Source organism: Triturus cristatus, chromosome 2_1 (genome assembly GCF_964204655.1).
Source record: "Triturus cristatus chromosome 2_1, aTriCri1.1, whole genome shotgun sequence".
In the NCBI taxonomy this organism is placed as follows: Eukaryota; Metazoa; Chordata; class Amphibia; order Caudata; family Salamandridae; genus Triturus; species Triturus cristatus.
This window is the reverse complement of record NC_140581.1, coordinates 462,340,641-462,354,660: the sequence shown is the minus strand read 5'-3', so window position 1 is coordinate 462,354,660 and position 14,020 is coordinate 462,340,641. Positions and strand designations below refer to the sequence as shown.

Below are 14,020 nucleotides of genomic sequence, written 5' to 3'. Positions count from 1 at the left end.
GTTTGAGAAGATAAAAATTACCGGATATCACTGCATTTCGAAAAATGTTTGCAAGGACTTAATAAATTACCTACAGGCAGGCCAGTAAAATACCAGCCAGGTGACAATCGATTACGATGACCCCCTTCCACAATTCTCTTGCCCTAGTCGTAAAATGGATACTACGAAACGCAGCTTGAGTCATTGGAAACGCTAATGACCGTCCAATTGTTACCTGATCCTCTGTGAACGTCCCTTCGAAGCCGTGAAGCGGTGCTAATGCCTGCCTCGCGCATGACGTAAGCCCTGGGGCCTCACCTGCCGTCAGGGAGAGAGGGCGGGGCTTAGGCCGTAGACCTTCTGGGTTTCTGTTGAAACCTTGGAGAATGCGGCGGGCGGAGGCTACCTGGACCCCGGAAGAGGGAGGAGGAGTCGGGCTGGGGTTGGGAAGGAGACACCCACTGCACTGGGGCCAGTCACTCGCAGGTTACAGCAGACGCTGGAGGTTTAACTTCGTTACTCTCTGAAGGGAGACTTGGTCAATTCAGCAGGACATCTAGCTACTTGTGCCGCAGAACATAGTAAGGACCCACCGAGGACCATGATGCGGAGGGTCGCGGCACTCGGGGTGGGCGGTGCGCTCCTGGTGCTCTCCTTGGCGGTCTGTGGAGCTGCCTCTGATCGTCTGACAACTACAAGTAAGTGTCCGGAGAGTCGCCTGCGCGGGAACACACCAGGGCCTTGGCTTATACGGTAACGTAGTTACCCAGTACGCAGTGGAAGTTACAAATACCTGAGTCTGGGGGTTCCGTCCTGACACAGTGCGGGAAATAATGGCTCCGAACTCGGGGGTTATCTCCCAGGGTTGCTTTCATTTCGTAACACTAACCCCTTATTGTATTTCCACCACAGAACCTTCCTTCTAGCCCACGTGCATTACGTTTTGTAGCAGTCAACTACTCGTGAAAACGAGATCTCTCTCTCTCTCTCTCTCTCTCTCTCTCTCTCTCTCTCTCTCTCTCTCTCTCTCTCTCTCTCTCTCTCTCTCTCTCTCTCTCTCTATATATATATATATATATAATTTTGTTTAATTATAAGGTAATTTGAGAATTTCTGAGTGAATAGGATAGAAGAGTTTGACCATTCGGATCCATTTAGGCGCGTTTGGTGAGTGTCATCTTGTTTTGGTACTTGAGTTAATCATAGATGCCAATATTTGGGGTCACCTTGGGAGGAATGTTTGGAAAAAATGAGAAATATTGTAGTTCCCAGTAACTTAATGCCTGAAGGTGACTTCGTACCTTTTGTCGGTCAAATCCACGCCCATTAACTGCTGTGATAGAGGTCCCTCGCCAGCAATGCCCAAGCCTGAAAAAGTAAAGTGCCCAGTTATTAAAAAAATAATAATAATAATCGAAGGCGCACGACCAAAGCATTTGGCAATATTCTTATTGATCACGTGTCTTACAAAGACAATTGTGGGAAGGAGTGACTGGTTTTGTTGTTATAATTCTTTTCCTTTCACTCCAGTTCCTTACAGCGGTGTCAAATGACATTTTTTTTCCAATTGATTTATTTCTTGTAGAGAACCCAGCGTTTTTAATGTCAGATTTAAAAGAATATATATTTTTAGAATGATCCCCAATCTTACAGTGCGATGGACGCTGAATCAAGACAGTGCACCAGTGTCAGTTACTTATTTACCAATGTGTTGTACATCTATTTATACTTTTTAGTTTGCTTTTGAGCCGACGTGCCTCTTGCTTAAAGCGTTTCGTGAGTCAGGCTGACTTTTAACATTTTGTATGGTGTAACGTCCACCCTTTGCAGTGTCCCTCTGTGTTTATAGTGTCCGGGTGATGGAGGACCCAGAAGCTGCCTATTCCCAGGGAAATACGTCAGTGTGACCCCCAAGCACCAACGTGCCTTGTGTTCCTTTTCTTATTAAATAGCGCTTCCGAATCGAGCGAGAAACCATTTTCACTCTTAATTCGCCTTGTTTTATGGATCTTATTTGAGCGTGGTTTATTCACACTTCATAATATACCAACATGCTCTCATTCCAGTTCGTGTCTCGCACTGAAGTTTGCACCCGTTTTGCGCCGATTACCGCAAAGTTTCCTTTGTGAATGCAGGTTTTGTATCCGGTCAAACTAGGACAGATCGCGTGCGCACATTACGGGTTTGCGCTCCTTTGAGCACGAGAATACCGTCTTGTGTGCGTTACTGACCCCCCCCCCCCTTCTCTAGGCAGAAAATTGAAACGGTCCACACCCACTGCACCCCTCACTCTTTTTTTTTTTTATACTAGAGGTGGGCGAGCCAACAAATTAAAAGGGAGAGCTGGCCCATGTGTTAGCTCAGGCTCCAAAGCCCGTGCACAAGTCGTGAAAATATTTGGCATGTAAATCATGCAACAAACAGGTTAGAATGTGATATGGTGTCTTAAGAATTCAAAAAATATATTTCTTTAGTAATTGCAAGCGTTTTACCTTGGTACATCAGAGCATGTCCCTGCGTTGAGACTTATTGGTTAGGTCAATCAAACATATGTAGAGCGCACTACACACCCGTGAGGGTCTCAAGGCGCTGGGAGGGGGGTGAGGGCCGCTACTGATGGAACAGCCAGGTCTTGAGTAGCGTGCTGAAAGTCAGTTTTTTGACAGGCAATGAGAGAGATTCTGCCCCTGTCCTTATGCCAATGCTGTTAGCCAGTTGTCGTGTGCATCCTATATGTGGCCTTGTTATTATCAGAGCAACATTACAGGCTATTCACTCAAGCATGAAAGGTTTTTGTACAGTGCACATCCTGAACTCAGATATTTGTAGGAGCTTTCAAATGATACAGTGAACAAAAAGGAGGTTCAGTAAAATAATGTATTTGCCTAGGATCACACAATTTGTTCAAGCAGGGAAGCTGGGGTTTATCCCTGGTTTTCTAGCTTCACACTGCAATTCAGCCACTATATGGGTATCTCTTTCTCATGTCAAAGATTTTGTCCTTAATTCTTTTAGGATGAGAATAGAGCATGTGTGAGAGATGGAATCCATGTTTTATTTTTGGCAGTTTTACATGGCGCAAACCATGTCCACGGGCATAGAAGCGCTTCACTTCAGACTAGTTTATAGTCTTCCCCGCCCCCCCCCCCCCCTTCTCCCCAATCACAGGGAAATTTGAATGGGATTCACAAATTGGTGAGAGAGATTCAAACCTGCCCCCCTCCCTCGGAAAAGCTCTTTTGCAGTGCCTCTCGCCCACCTCTAGTTTTTAATCTGAGGGTCATGAGCTCTTGTCCTATGAAATCTTCTCCCAAGTGGGGTGAAGCATGGCCGGACTGGGAACCGAAACTGGCCCTGGTAAACAGCTTGTGTGTGGGGGGGGCAAGCTGTTTACAAGGGGCGGTTTTGTTACAGGGGGTAGATATTGCAACTGTGCTGCAAGTCTCTCTCATGGGGCCAAAAACGTCCCCCACCCTTGCGGGCCACCGGGGAAATGCCCGGTGCCCGCTACGGCCAGTCCGACCCTGGGGTGAAGTGATGGATCTAGTACGAGGATGCCATGGAAACATGGGAGTTTGGATATTCAAAGATCTAACTGTTGTGAGTTTCTACCCTTCATATGGGTGGAAATTTGCTCCAACCTATATTGAGTGAGAATGAGGAGGGAACACTAGCAAGATTGGTAAATTGTAGGGAAATGAGTTACTGCATGGGGTGGAATTGGGGCCATTTCCCTCTGGTGTGAATCAGTTTGTTAAAGCACGAGTATACTGTTTCAAATTATTTACATATACCTACATGTGTTTTCTGTTGGATGTGACATGCATGTGATGAGACGCAGAAATTTGATGCTTGATGGCTACCTTTTTATATATTTTTTTTATTCTAAATATTGTTGCTCTGTGTTCTAATGGACGGTCTCTAGTTCTTCAAAGCTCACGTCTGACGAGACCATGGTTATTGATTTTTGGGAAACTCTTGATCTGATTACCTAATTGGTGAACTGACTTATTGGTTCTGCTTCTGTCCCCTGTCCTTTGGATCACATCGTAGGCGCTTTCTTTGATCAACAACTGTTTCAAAGCCCAGATTAAGAAACTCGTTGTGACCTGCTTCCCGATGATGAATGTGCCTGGGACATTCCTGCCCTCTCCTCCAAAGCCCACAAGGAAAGCCTTGGCTTGGGTTCTTGTTACATCCAGGCTAGACTACTGTATCTAGATTCCGTACCTGAGCACACATGAAATATCAAACAGTAATTGTCATATAACAATATGAAACAGGACAGATTGGTTGGTGGTTGCACTTTAATTTTCTTTCTTCCGTTGGTCCAGCCGACACATTTTTCGCCGCCCGGGAGTACCCGCGACTTCCTCAGGGCTTGTGAATATAGTACAGTGAAGATTCCACCCTGTGACCGGTTACAATTCTGTCCCGGCCAATAGGCAGGGAATAAAAGTAGATTCAGTCAGGTCAGGGTGTATCCTGTGCATATGATATCGCTGTGTAGTTGCTGCGGCTACATTGGAGACCGGGGATTGACGTGAACACACGCCAAAGCACGAAAGTGTTTACTTACTGACCATAGGATCTCAAGAAAGAATTAGACGACCGCAGCAACTACACAGTGATATCATATGCACAGGATACACCCTGACCTGACGGAATCTACTTTTATTCCCTGCCTATTGGCCAGGACGGAATTATATGCCCCTGTTCATCACCCTATGCCGGCGAAGTCCGAACCGCATGGCCGATTCCCGGTGGAGCTGCTCCGACAGCTATAGGGGAGACTGGCTCTCGCACACCGCTTTGGCCGTCACCTACCCAGCCGGTTTTCGGACATTTGTCTTGTCTTCTCCTCCGCTGCTGTCTCCTTCCTTTGGACTCCCAACTCTCCCTGATCTTTTTGGATCCTGCTTCTCGTTTTCGCTAATAACTCCTGTAACTAAGTATTCTCCCTCTTACCCCTTTACTCCACCCCCTTTCTCCTTTACGCTCCATTTATCCCTCCTCTTTGCTCCTTTCCTGTTGAGATCTAGCTGTTTGGCTGATGCCCGGTGGAGCTACGCTATAGCTAAAGAGGAGATGGGCTGTAGACTTCCTCCTCGGCCGTCGCCTACCCAGCCGGACTTTGAGCAGACTCTCCTTCATCTCTCCGTCCTATCTACCTCCTACCCCCTTTCCCCACCACTTTACCCTTCTAAGCTCCATGTATTTTTTTCTTCTACTCTCTTGAAATGTTTTTCTAGTAACTGATGTAATGTGTAACTGATGTAATTTTGTAATTTCTGTGGAACCTTATGTAAAGCGCTCTGATACCTCCGGGTCTAGCCAGTGCTATATAAAACTCTAAAAATGAAATAAATAAAAAAAGGTGTAGTATTGGGTCATGCTGTTATGCTTGCTTTGGCATGTTGAGTGTTTTGCTGTATTGCAACATGGAGTATATTGAAGTTTATTGTGGTGTTGGATGGAAACAATTTTATAGTTGAATGTTAAGGCGTGGCAGAGGGGGTGATGTAATGGGATTTGGTAAATTGTGTAATTGGCCTTCTGTTAGTGTTTTTCCACGGTGATGTACTATACATTCTTAGTGCCTGTTTGGCGTGTTGTATGGTGTATGTGGCACTGTGTTGGAGGCGTGAGGGGTGCTTCTAAGGTACTTGGCGTGGTATTGAGTACTTTATTTTGCTGTCCCTCTATGGTGTAGTGTATGTGGAGGGTTTTGATGGTGATTTTGCATTCTTCAGTGTTTACTAAAATATTTATTATTCCTATGCTTTACTTTTTTATTGTATTTATTTTGCTGTGGTGAAAACCTAACACCCTACTTATTACATTGCACGGTAGCTGCGATCTCATTTTTTTAAGCCATTTAGTTGTTCTTAGTCTTGTTTTTTTAAGCCATTTAGTTGTTCTTAGTCTTGTTTTTTTAAGCCATTTAGTTGTTCTTAGTCTTGGTCGAAGTTGCACAGAGCGCACTCGTATCTGAAAGTGATGATCGTCATGTTTTTGTTTTTTTTTCCCACCTCGCCACCTAATCCAGATATTACAGTGCGACTCTTTCCAGTTCGTTCTGTCGTACTGTCCGTAGCAGACCGTTTTCAAACGCTGTTGCGACGAGTTCTCTTATTAGTTGCCAGAGTGATAATTATTCAGGCAAAGTGCCCTTTCATAACATTTGCCAACATCATACGTCATGTTAAATAGATGTATTCCACTCGCCGTATGTGAAATAGACACGCGCCCCTCATCCTTTGAGCCCGCAAGACTAACATTACACTGGTTTCCACAAGGTATGCCTTTTCCGCCTTCAGTTGCTTTTAGGTTTCGGAAACTTGTCATGAGGTGACCACCTTTACCCGTGTCATAAACCTTACCCAGAGAGCTGTGTCCCAGGCGGGAAAGAACAGATCCGCCCCCCGAGCATTAGTTCCTGGTCCTCCGTTTGACCTTCACGCAGAAAAAGTGACCTTGAAAAGTGTGTAGCTGCTCGACAACACGACACAAGAGGGTAAATAGTGACCGTGGTACATTTACTCCTCCATGGATTAAACGAGAGCTAACGAGTGAAAAACGCAGCAGGTATGTTTGAACGACGGAGACGCAGCGGTGTAGCCCAAAGTCTGCTGGTTGTAGTGTTGTGGGCACGACACCACACTGGGGAGGGTATCCCGTCATGCCTTGTTACCATAACAGGCTGTTTTACAAGCCACCGCTGCCCCAGCAGGTTGACCCTATGTGCGTTGTGGAGTCTATATGCGCGCGCGCGCGACAGAGCCTGGCCTCCCTTAGATTGGATTTATGCTGAGTGAGTGGTGGGCAGTTATTTACTGCCGCTGAGACGTCCACAGCTTCGGTCAGAGGAGTGGCGTTCTGGCCCCACACGTGGTGATCCCGAAAAAAGAGGAAATTACCGATAAAACGGAGCTTGCGTTCACTGGAGTCTTCAGAGGATTCTAAAGGAGCAAGTTATTTTTTGCATCCAAATCATTAGCATTTATTTTAACAATGCATTAAAGCTTATCAAACCTCTTCAATGATTTGGACGAATTCAAAGTGTTAACATGCGGATGTTTCCCAGCAGGCACACAATCGAATGGTCTATGTTGCAGGTCAGTGTGTGCTCAAGCTGCACATGCAATGACCACATAACCTCACTGGGTCTTAAGATCTCTGTGTATAGGTTTACACGCAGTGCTGAGCAAAAGACACACTATTGCAACCAAGCTGCAAAACTGATAGTAAGTTGCATGTTAATAAAAAAAAATGCATACAGTTGTGCACATACACTGGGTCGAGGCTCGGTGTCGGCTCAACATCCTGCGATTTTGAACACATCACTTAATTTCCCTATGCCTAAAAAAAAAAGGGAAAAATGAATGCGTCCTCGCGTAATGTGACTGGTGCCCATTTAAAGGATTCGAGCACCTTCTGGTCGAGTTCGCGCTATATACAACTGCAAAATAATAACTACATTTAAAAAATCTCACAGCTGGGCTTCTGGCAGTGTGGGCCTATTAGTCTAGGAGGGGGATCAGGGGCGAGAAGGAGAAGGTACTAAGGGGCAATTCACACCTACCTGCTGGGTTGAACAAAGACCAGGAACCACTTCCTAATCCGCTGTCTTTGTGTGGAAAAGCTTTGAAGCTGGACATGACCAGTGACCAGTGCAGGGCAATCCACAGAGGGGAAAAGCCAACTACTTCACACCCCCTGACTTAAGCTAGAGGTAACTGGATGCGGCTGCTCTTTTGCTGATAAGTAAATCGGTGTTGCACAGGGCTAAGGTAAATAAGCACATTGCTGATAAAATACTTTCCCATACTAATATAATCTTCTAATTAAACGTGTGAAATATTCAAATACAAAGTTACTTGCGCACCTCCTGTGTGTATTTTGTTACTGAATGTGTATGTATGTATGTGTATGTGTGTATGTATATTATTGCATCTTCATGTAATCTGTTTCCTGTAATTTAATTTAACCAGACCCCTCCCCCCGGATTTTGCGACTTTGGGTGGCAGACTTCATGGCCCAAAAAAGCTAAATTTGCAGTCCAAAGCCTAAAAATTCGCTGCATTTTTGCGGAGGGCAAAAAATGTGCTCGACCCAAAAATACTGCAGACTTGTGCTCTGTCATGCTGGAAACTGTGCAGTGTCACATTCTGTAAAGTTGCAGAGTTTACATCAGCACAGCGCCTGGAATGAGAGGGTGTCTGATGCTAAAGAAGGCCGATTACAACATGAAACCTGCTCTTTTAGCATCAGACAGCTATGTGTGCACAGCAGAAGGGGGGGGGGGGGCGGCAGATGGGTTCACATGAGATAATGGGGAGCCAAGGGAGAGAAGTGCAGTGGAGGGTGGGGGGCAGGTGAGCCTTTCAAATGGCCTGCAGGGGGTACACCAAGGTGTGAGGGGGCATGCAGGGTAATTGCTCAGGAGGGGGCGAGGTGCATTTCAGAGGCAGGCGACAGAGTAATTTATCACCTCTGCTGCCTGCCTATACTGGCACCCTCCCTTTACTGGCAGCACAGAGCCAGTAAAGAGAGGGTGAACTCTAGTTTTTTTTTTCTTATTATTTTGCGGGCAGTTTTGTAAAAAATCACGGCTTTTTGACAAAAGTCCCAATTTCGATTTTTTTTTTTTGAAAATCGCGCAATTCTGGGGGTCTGTTTAAAACAAGTAATATGAAAACTCATACCCATTCCTGAACGCTACTCTGGCAAATACAATATCCCTCCCTGAGCCCCCAAAAGCCAATGTACTATCTATCCCTGAACACAAAAAAACTTAGTACCCCAATAAACTACCAATCTGAACCTTAATAATCCTTACTATCCCAATACATTATACATCCCTGAACCTTTAAAACCCGTTACTACCCCAAAAATCCACCCATCCCAACCCTTAAAAACCCATTACTAATACAAATACTACACATCACTGAACCCTGAAAAACCCTTTCCACCCCTATACGCTACCTATTCATGAACCCTAAAACTATTAACAAGTCTATATAAAGTAAATAAAAATGACACCAATGTAATATTCATTTTAATATTTTTAAATAACATAATTTTGAAATGGTATGTGTGTGTAATATAAATATTCTCAAGAGAAACCACATGCTGTAACGTAGCGGGGACACATATTGAGAACTGATGTCAGGGATCCTCACACAAGTACCACCATCACCAGGATGACATTTGTGAGGTTTGTTTGCTATGGATATGTATATATATATTTGTTGCTTAAAAACATAAGAATCGTACTTACCTTACCCTCAAAGTACTGACTGTGAGGTAATGGTAGCACACCTACTGAAAGTCAACATTTCCTGGACAGCCTACCGGATTCTCAAACTGGCTGCAAGAAGGATATCTATTTTACCCCTGTGGGACTGAGACCTCCTTAGCAGGCTTTGAGGTTTATAGAAGAGGTAACCGATCTGAAGTTGAAAAAATAAAGAAAAAAAAACTCTGAATACCATGGGCAGATTGCATTGCTTTCACATGTTCTATATAGGTTTTTTTTGCTCAATTTTTCCTTTTATTCCAGTTTAATTGTATGCAAGTTGGTTTCAATCCGCAGAATGGAAACTCTGTATGCAAAGGGATCTTCTGAAGTTTTAAATTGAGACAGTGAATTATGCTGTAACCAGTGATTCCAAGCAATTGGTCATGTCCATGGTCTTAACATTTTGTGCAATGCCTGAAGGTTCAACCCCCCTCCAATCATTGAACGTGTGAGGTCGTGTCTGCCTTAACCCTTATTAAATGGATCATCAATGTAGTCTTGTTGATGCAATTCTCCCAAAGTGGTGCGTTTTAAGTTAAATCTGTGTAAAAATAGACCTCACCATTCAGTCTGCTAGCTCTATATTTTTTTTAGTTTCCTTGTAAAAATGTCTTTGGTGCTGGATCTTTCCACAAAACATTATCACAATTCACTAAAAAAGATGATCAACAGGAAAATATATATTTTGACTTATTGAAATGGGTTATTGGTTTGTATTTTTCATGTTCAATTAGAGAATGTACATTTTTGCTAGTAGATCATCCTCTAACCTATATATTTTTTTTCTTCTCTTTTTTGAAGGATTGGCTAAAACCAGTACCAAAGGAGGAAGAAGTTTTATTGGACACAAGGTTGAACCTGTCAATGGCACTGGAAAGTCTGGGTATATGATTGACGATTTTTCAAAGAACGTCCTCACTAGTAGATTGACTACGGTTTTCCTTCCCATGGTCTACATCATTGTATTCGCTGTCAGTTTACCGAGCAACGGCATGGCTTTGTGGGTCTTTATCTTCCGAACCAAAAAGAAGCACCCAGCAATCGTTTATATGGCTAACATGGCAATGGCAGATCTCTTGTTCGTTATCTGGTTTCCTCTGAAGATTGCCTACCATGTAAAAGGCAACAACTGGATTTATGGAGAAGGCCTTTGTAAAGTCCTTGTTGGATTTTTTTATGGAAACATGTACAGCTCGATTCTTTTTATTACCTGCCTGAGCGTACAGAGGTACTGGGTAATTGTAAACCCCATGTCTTATGCCAGAAAGAATTCTCAAATTGCAATTGGAGTTTCAGCTTTAATATGGCTGCTCATTATACTTGGCACCATCCCTTTGTACCTGTATGATCAGACTGCCTATATTGTAGATCTTAATATTACAACGTGCCATGACGTCCTGCCTCTGGATAAGTTGGCGTTTGACATGTTTAGTTATTTCCTGTCATTGGCAATTGGAGTCTTTTTCTTCCCAGCTGTCCTTACTACGGTAGCCTACGTACTGATGATTAAAACCCTGAATGCATCTATAACAGACGAGAAGATTGGAAAGAAACGAAAGAAGGCCATCAAGCTCATCCTGACAGTGTTGGTGATGTACCTCGTCTGCTTCACACCCAGCAACCTTTTTCTGATAATACACTATGCACTGATCAAAAAACAATACATCAGCAGTGTGTATGCCTCTTACATAACTACACTTTGTCTGGCTGCAATAAACAGCGCCATAGATCCTTTTATTTATTATTTTGTTTCAAAAGATTTTCGTGAGAATGTCAAAAACACGTTTCTCTGCCGGAGCAACAGAACAGTTGAAAGAATGCGAATATCTTTCAGTTCCATGAAGTACTCAAGAAAATCTCACACATACATCTCAAGTTCAAGCTCTACAAAGACAAGTAATTGCTAATTTCCTTGTAGGTGTGAGAAAAATGGACACATTACGTGCATGTAGCATCCACGATTCCCCCTCCCAATATTGTGAATTTGTAAATACTTTTTTCTGTTGTGAGATATTTAATTTTGGTACTGTTTGCAGTTATTGAGCACCTCTGTATGTGAAGAATTCATGTTGTTGGGCAGGAACCCAATTGGGTGCTTCAAATGATATTGGTGAATACAACTTTAAAGAAGCCAGTGACTACACATTAACATTTTATTAGATGGCAACTTATTACTTTACTGTGAGGAAACTGTGAGACGTTTTGACCTTGTAGGATCCCGCCCACATAAAGTCACAATTTTTACTACATGGAAAATTGGACTATCAAACTTTTTAAATTGTTATTTTAGTTGATGCTTAACATGTAAGGATTGTCTTATAACGTCACTTGACTAGCTTTGCTAAGGGTTGTTAATGGGTGCAGAGATCCTAGAATTTTATCAAAATCCATTTGTTCAAACTAGGAGGGCTTGTTATGTCTGTAGCTGTACTTGGTCCATATGATTTCAAAAAATCATGAAGGGCAGCAGTATGCAGTGGGAAATCACTTCTACATATTGTTATGGTGCTCCTGGCCTCCTTTCCTTCTTCTGTTGCAATGATTGCTCTTCAGCTGCCATATTTACGCATTTTTCAAAAAAAGGTTTGCATGCATTATGGCTCCTTTTAACATCTTTTAGATTGTCTGGTGTAAATTTTATCATGGTCAATAATACAAATTTGTGTATCTCACAAATACTGTTCAATTTCTGAATATTTCAGCACCCTAAATGTACTGTTAAGTTTCACCTTTGTTGATGCAGGCCCAAAACAAGGCCATCTATTATACCTATGTGGTAATGAATGATGGCATAACTTTGAAAATGGTTTGCTGCCTTGTCTGTAACCTGTAATGTTTTAGAACATTTTTACTGGAACTTCATACTTATAATCCAATGTATTATAACTTGTACGGTTTTTTGAAAATACTTTATTTTATATATGCAATATTTTTAATTAAAATTTTTTTCTATATCAAAGTTTACTAGTTGCTTATGTTTTTGCTATTGAACTTTTCCAAATGTAACCTCTTTTCTTCTCATGTGTATTTTAGGTTATAGTGTCTCTTTCAGGTCTGTAGCGGAAAAAGTAAATCATGTTGTCACCCGACTGTAAACGTTCCAGCATTTATTCATAAGGAGAAGTACAATGCATCAACTCATAGGCTTGTCGTTTCTCTCATAACCATTTCAAGCGGTATCTGGACATATCCTCCTTAAAAGCACACAGTTGATTCTCACTTGAATGCACACGCAGGCACATCCAGTTGAGTACCGTGACCTTGCTGTTTTCTATTTACTCAACATCACAATTGTATGTCCACAGTGAAGCATCCATGCACCTACCCATGTTGAATTCAATGAATATGGAATTATTTGTACTTGTGTATGTTCCCTCCACCTGCTCTCAGAAACGTTCTCCAGTATCACTGCCAGTTCTGCTGTTATGGTGATTCGAAGAGAATTCGGATTCACCTCATGACAGTCTTCATTTTACTGCCTGTTGTGGTCCAGCATGGAGCTTCTTCATTCTTTTCCTCATTCAAGGTGTAATGTTTGGATTGGCATTTCTCGGGTAATTCATATGCTGGCACCTCTGTATGGAAAAAGTTTGGAGTTATTGTTCACACATTGGTGGTAGGTGTCTGCTTCGGACTCCTACGAGGCCTAAACCCCATTTTGGGATTCTTCGACTCCCACACCTGCCAGATGATTATCCAGTCCAGTGTACTTTTTAGGCTGGATTACTGCAATGCGCTTTTTTTGGGCTCCAATAAGACTGTGATCAAAAGATTTCAGCTAGCCCAAAATGCTGTGGCGCGTCTTCTATTCGCCCTCCCGAAGTCTTGTCCAGTCTCTGGCTTCATCCACAGGCTGCACTGGCTCCCAGTGGATAACTGAATCCTCTTCAAGGCCCCATGCATTACTCATAAAATTCTCACCTGTCTGGGTCCTCCCATCCTATCCAATTTGCTCCGTCCTCATGTCCCCTCTCGAGCCTTGTGCTCTGCGATGCTTCATTTAGCTTGTGTTCCTTTGGTTAGAAGAGCGAGAGCAGGAGGGTGCTCCTTCTCCACTATTGCTCCCGCCCTCTGGAATACTCTTCCTCTGTTAATTTGGAGCATCCAGAATCACTGGGCCTTCAGAAAGGCTGCGAAGACCTGGCTATTCTCCATCTAATCTTCTGTTCCTCCGCGGATCTCTTCTCCGAAACTAGCACTGGGACGCCCCGTTGCTGGGGCAGCTATATGCTTTACAAACACTTTAACATCACATTGACATAACATGTTCTACCGTTTATCATTTCTGCGCTTCTCTCCTACTCGGTGTCCCTGGTTTATTTTCACCTATTGGGTTCAGGAGCCAGAGACTACCAGGTTTCGACTCTAGCCTGCTTCTAAATAGTTTTACACTATGCACGGCAGAGTAGTAACTAAATTGCTATTTCCTATGTGCTATGGAAATAATTGCTCTGACTTGGCTATGGGATGCTTAGTTGGCTGGTAGCAGTGTGCTTAGAAATGTTGCAGCTTTAAAACATTTTTTTATATAGAACTGTACATCTACGGATTCCGGCACTTGGGGCTTTTGTTTCAGCCACTTGAGGGTCAAAAAGCACAACCATCCCCTCTTGCATTCCCCTGAGCCATGGCAACACAGTGTAGTATTTCTTAAATGTTTGGCTGAGAGCTGTAGTCCACATCCAGCGCAAACCCGTTCCTCCATCACTGCTTGAGTGAGAACATCCAAACTGCTCT

The 14,020-nt window shown here is 43.2% G+C and overlaps 1 protein-coding gene across 1 annotated transcript; it reads left to right on the top strand.

Moving 5' to 3' along the window:
- The first annotated feature begins 387 nt into the window (after positions 1-387).
- Positions 388-12,242, top strand: F2RL1 (F2R like trypsin receptor 1). The gene is made up of 2 exons (XM_085632279.1): positions 388-677; positions 10,085-12,242. The coding sequence occupies exons 1-2, from the start codon at positions 581-583 to the stop codon at positions 11,188-11,190; spliced, it is 1,203 nt and encodes a 400-aa protein (XP_085488405.1). The 5' UTR covers positions 388-580; the 3' UTR covers positions 11,191-12,242.
- Positions 12,243-14,020: the final 1,778 nt, after the last annotated feature.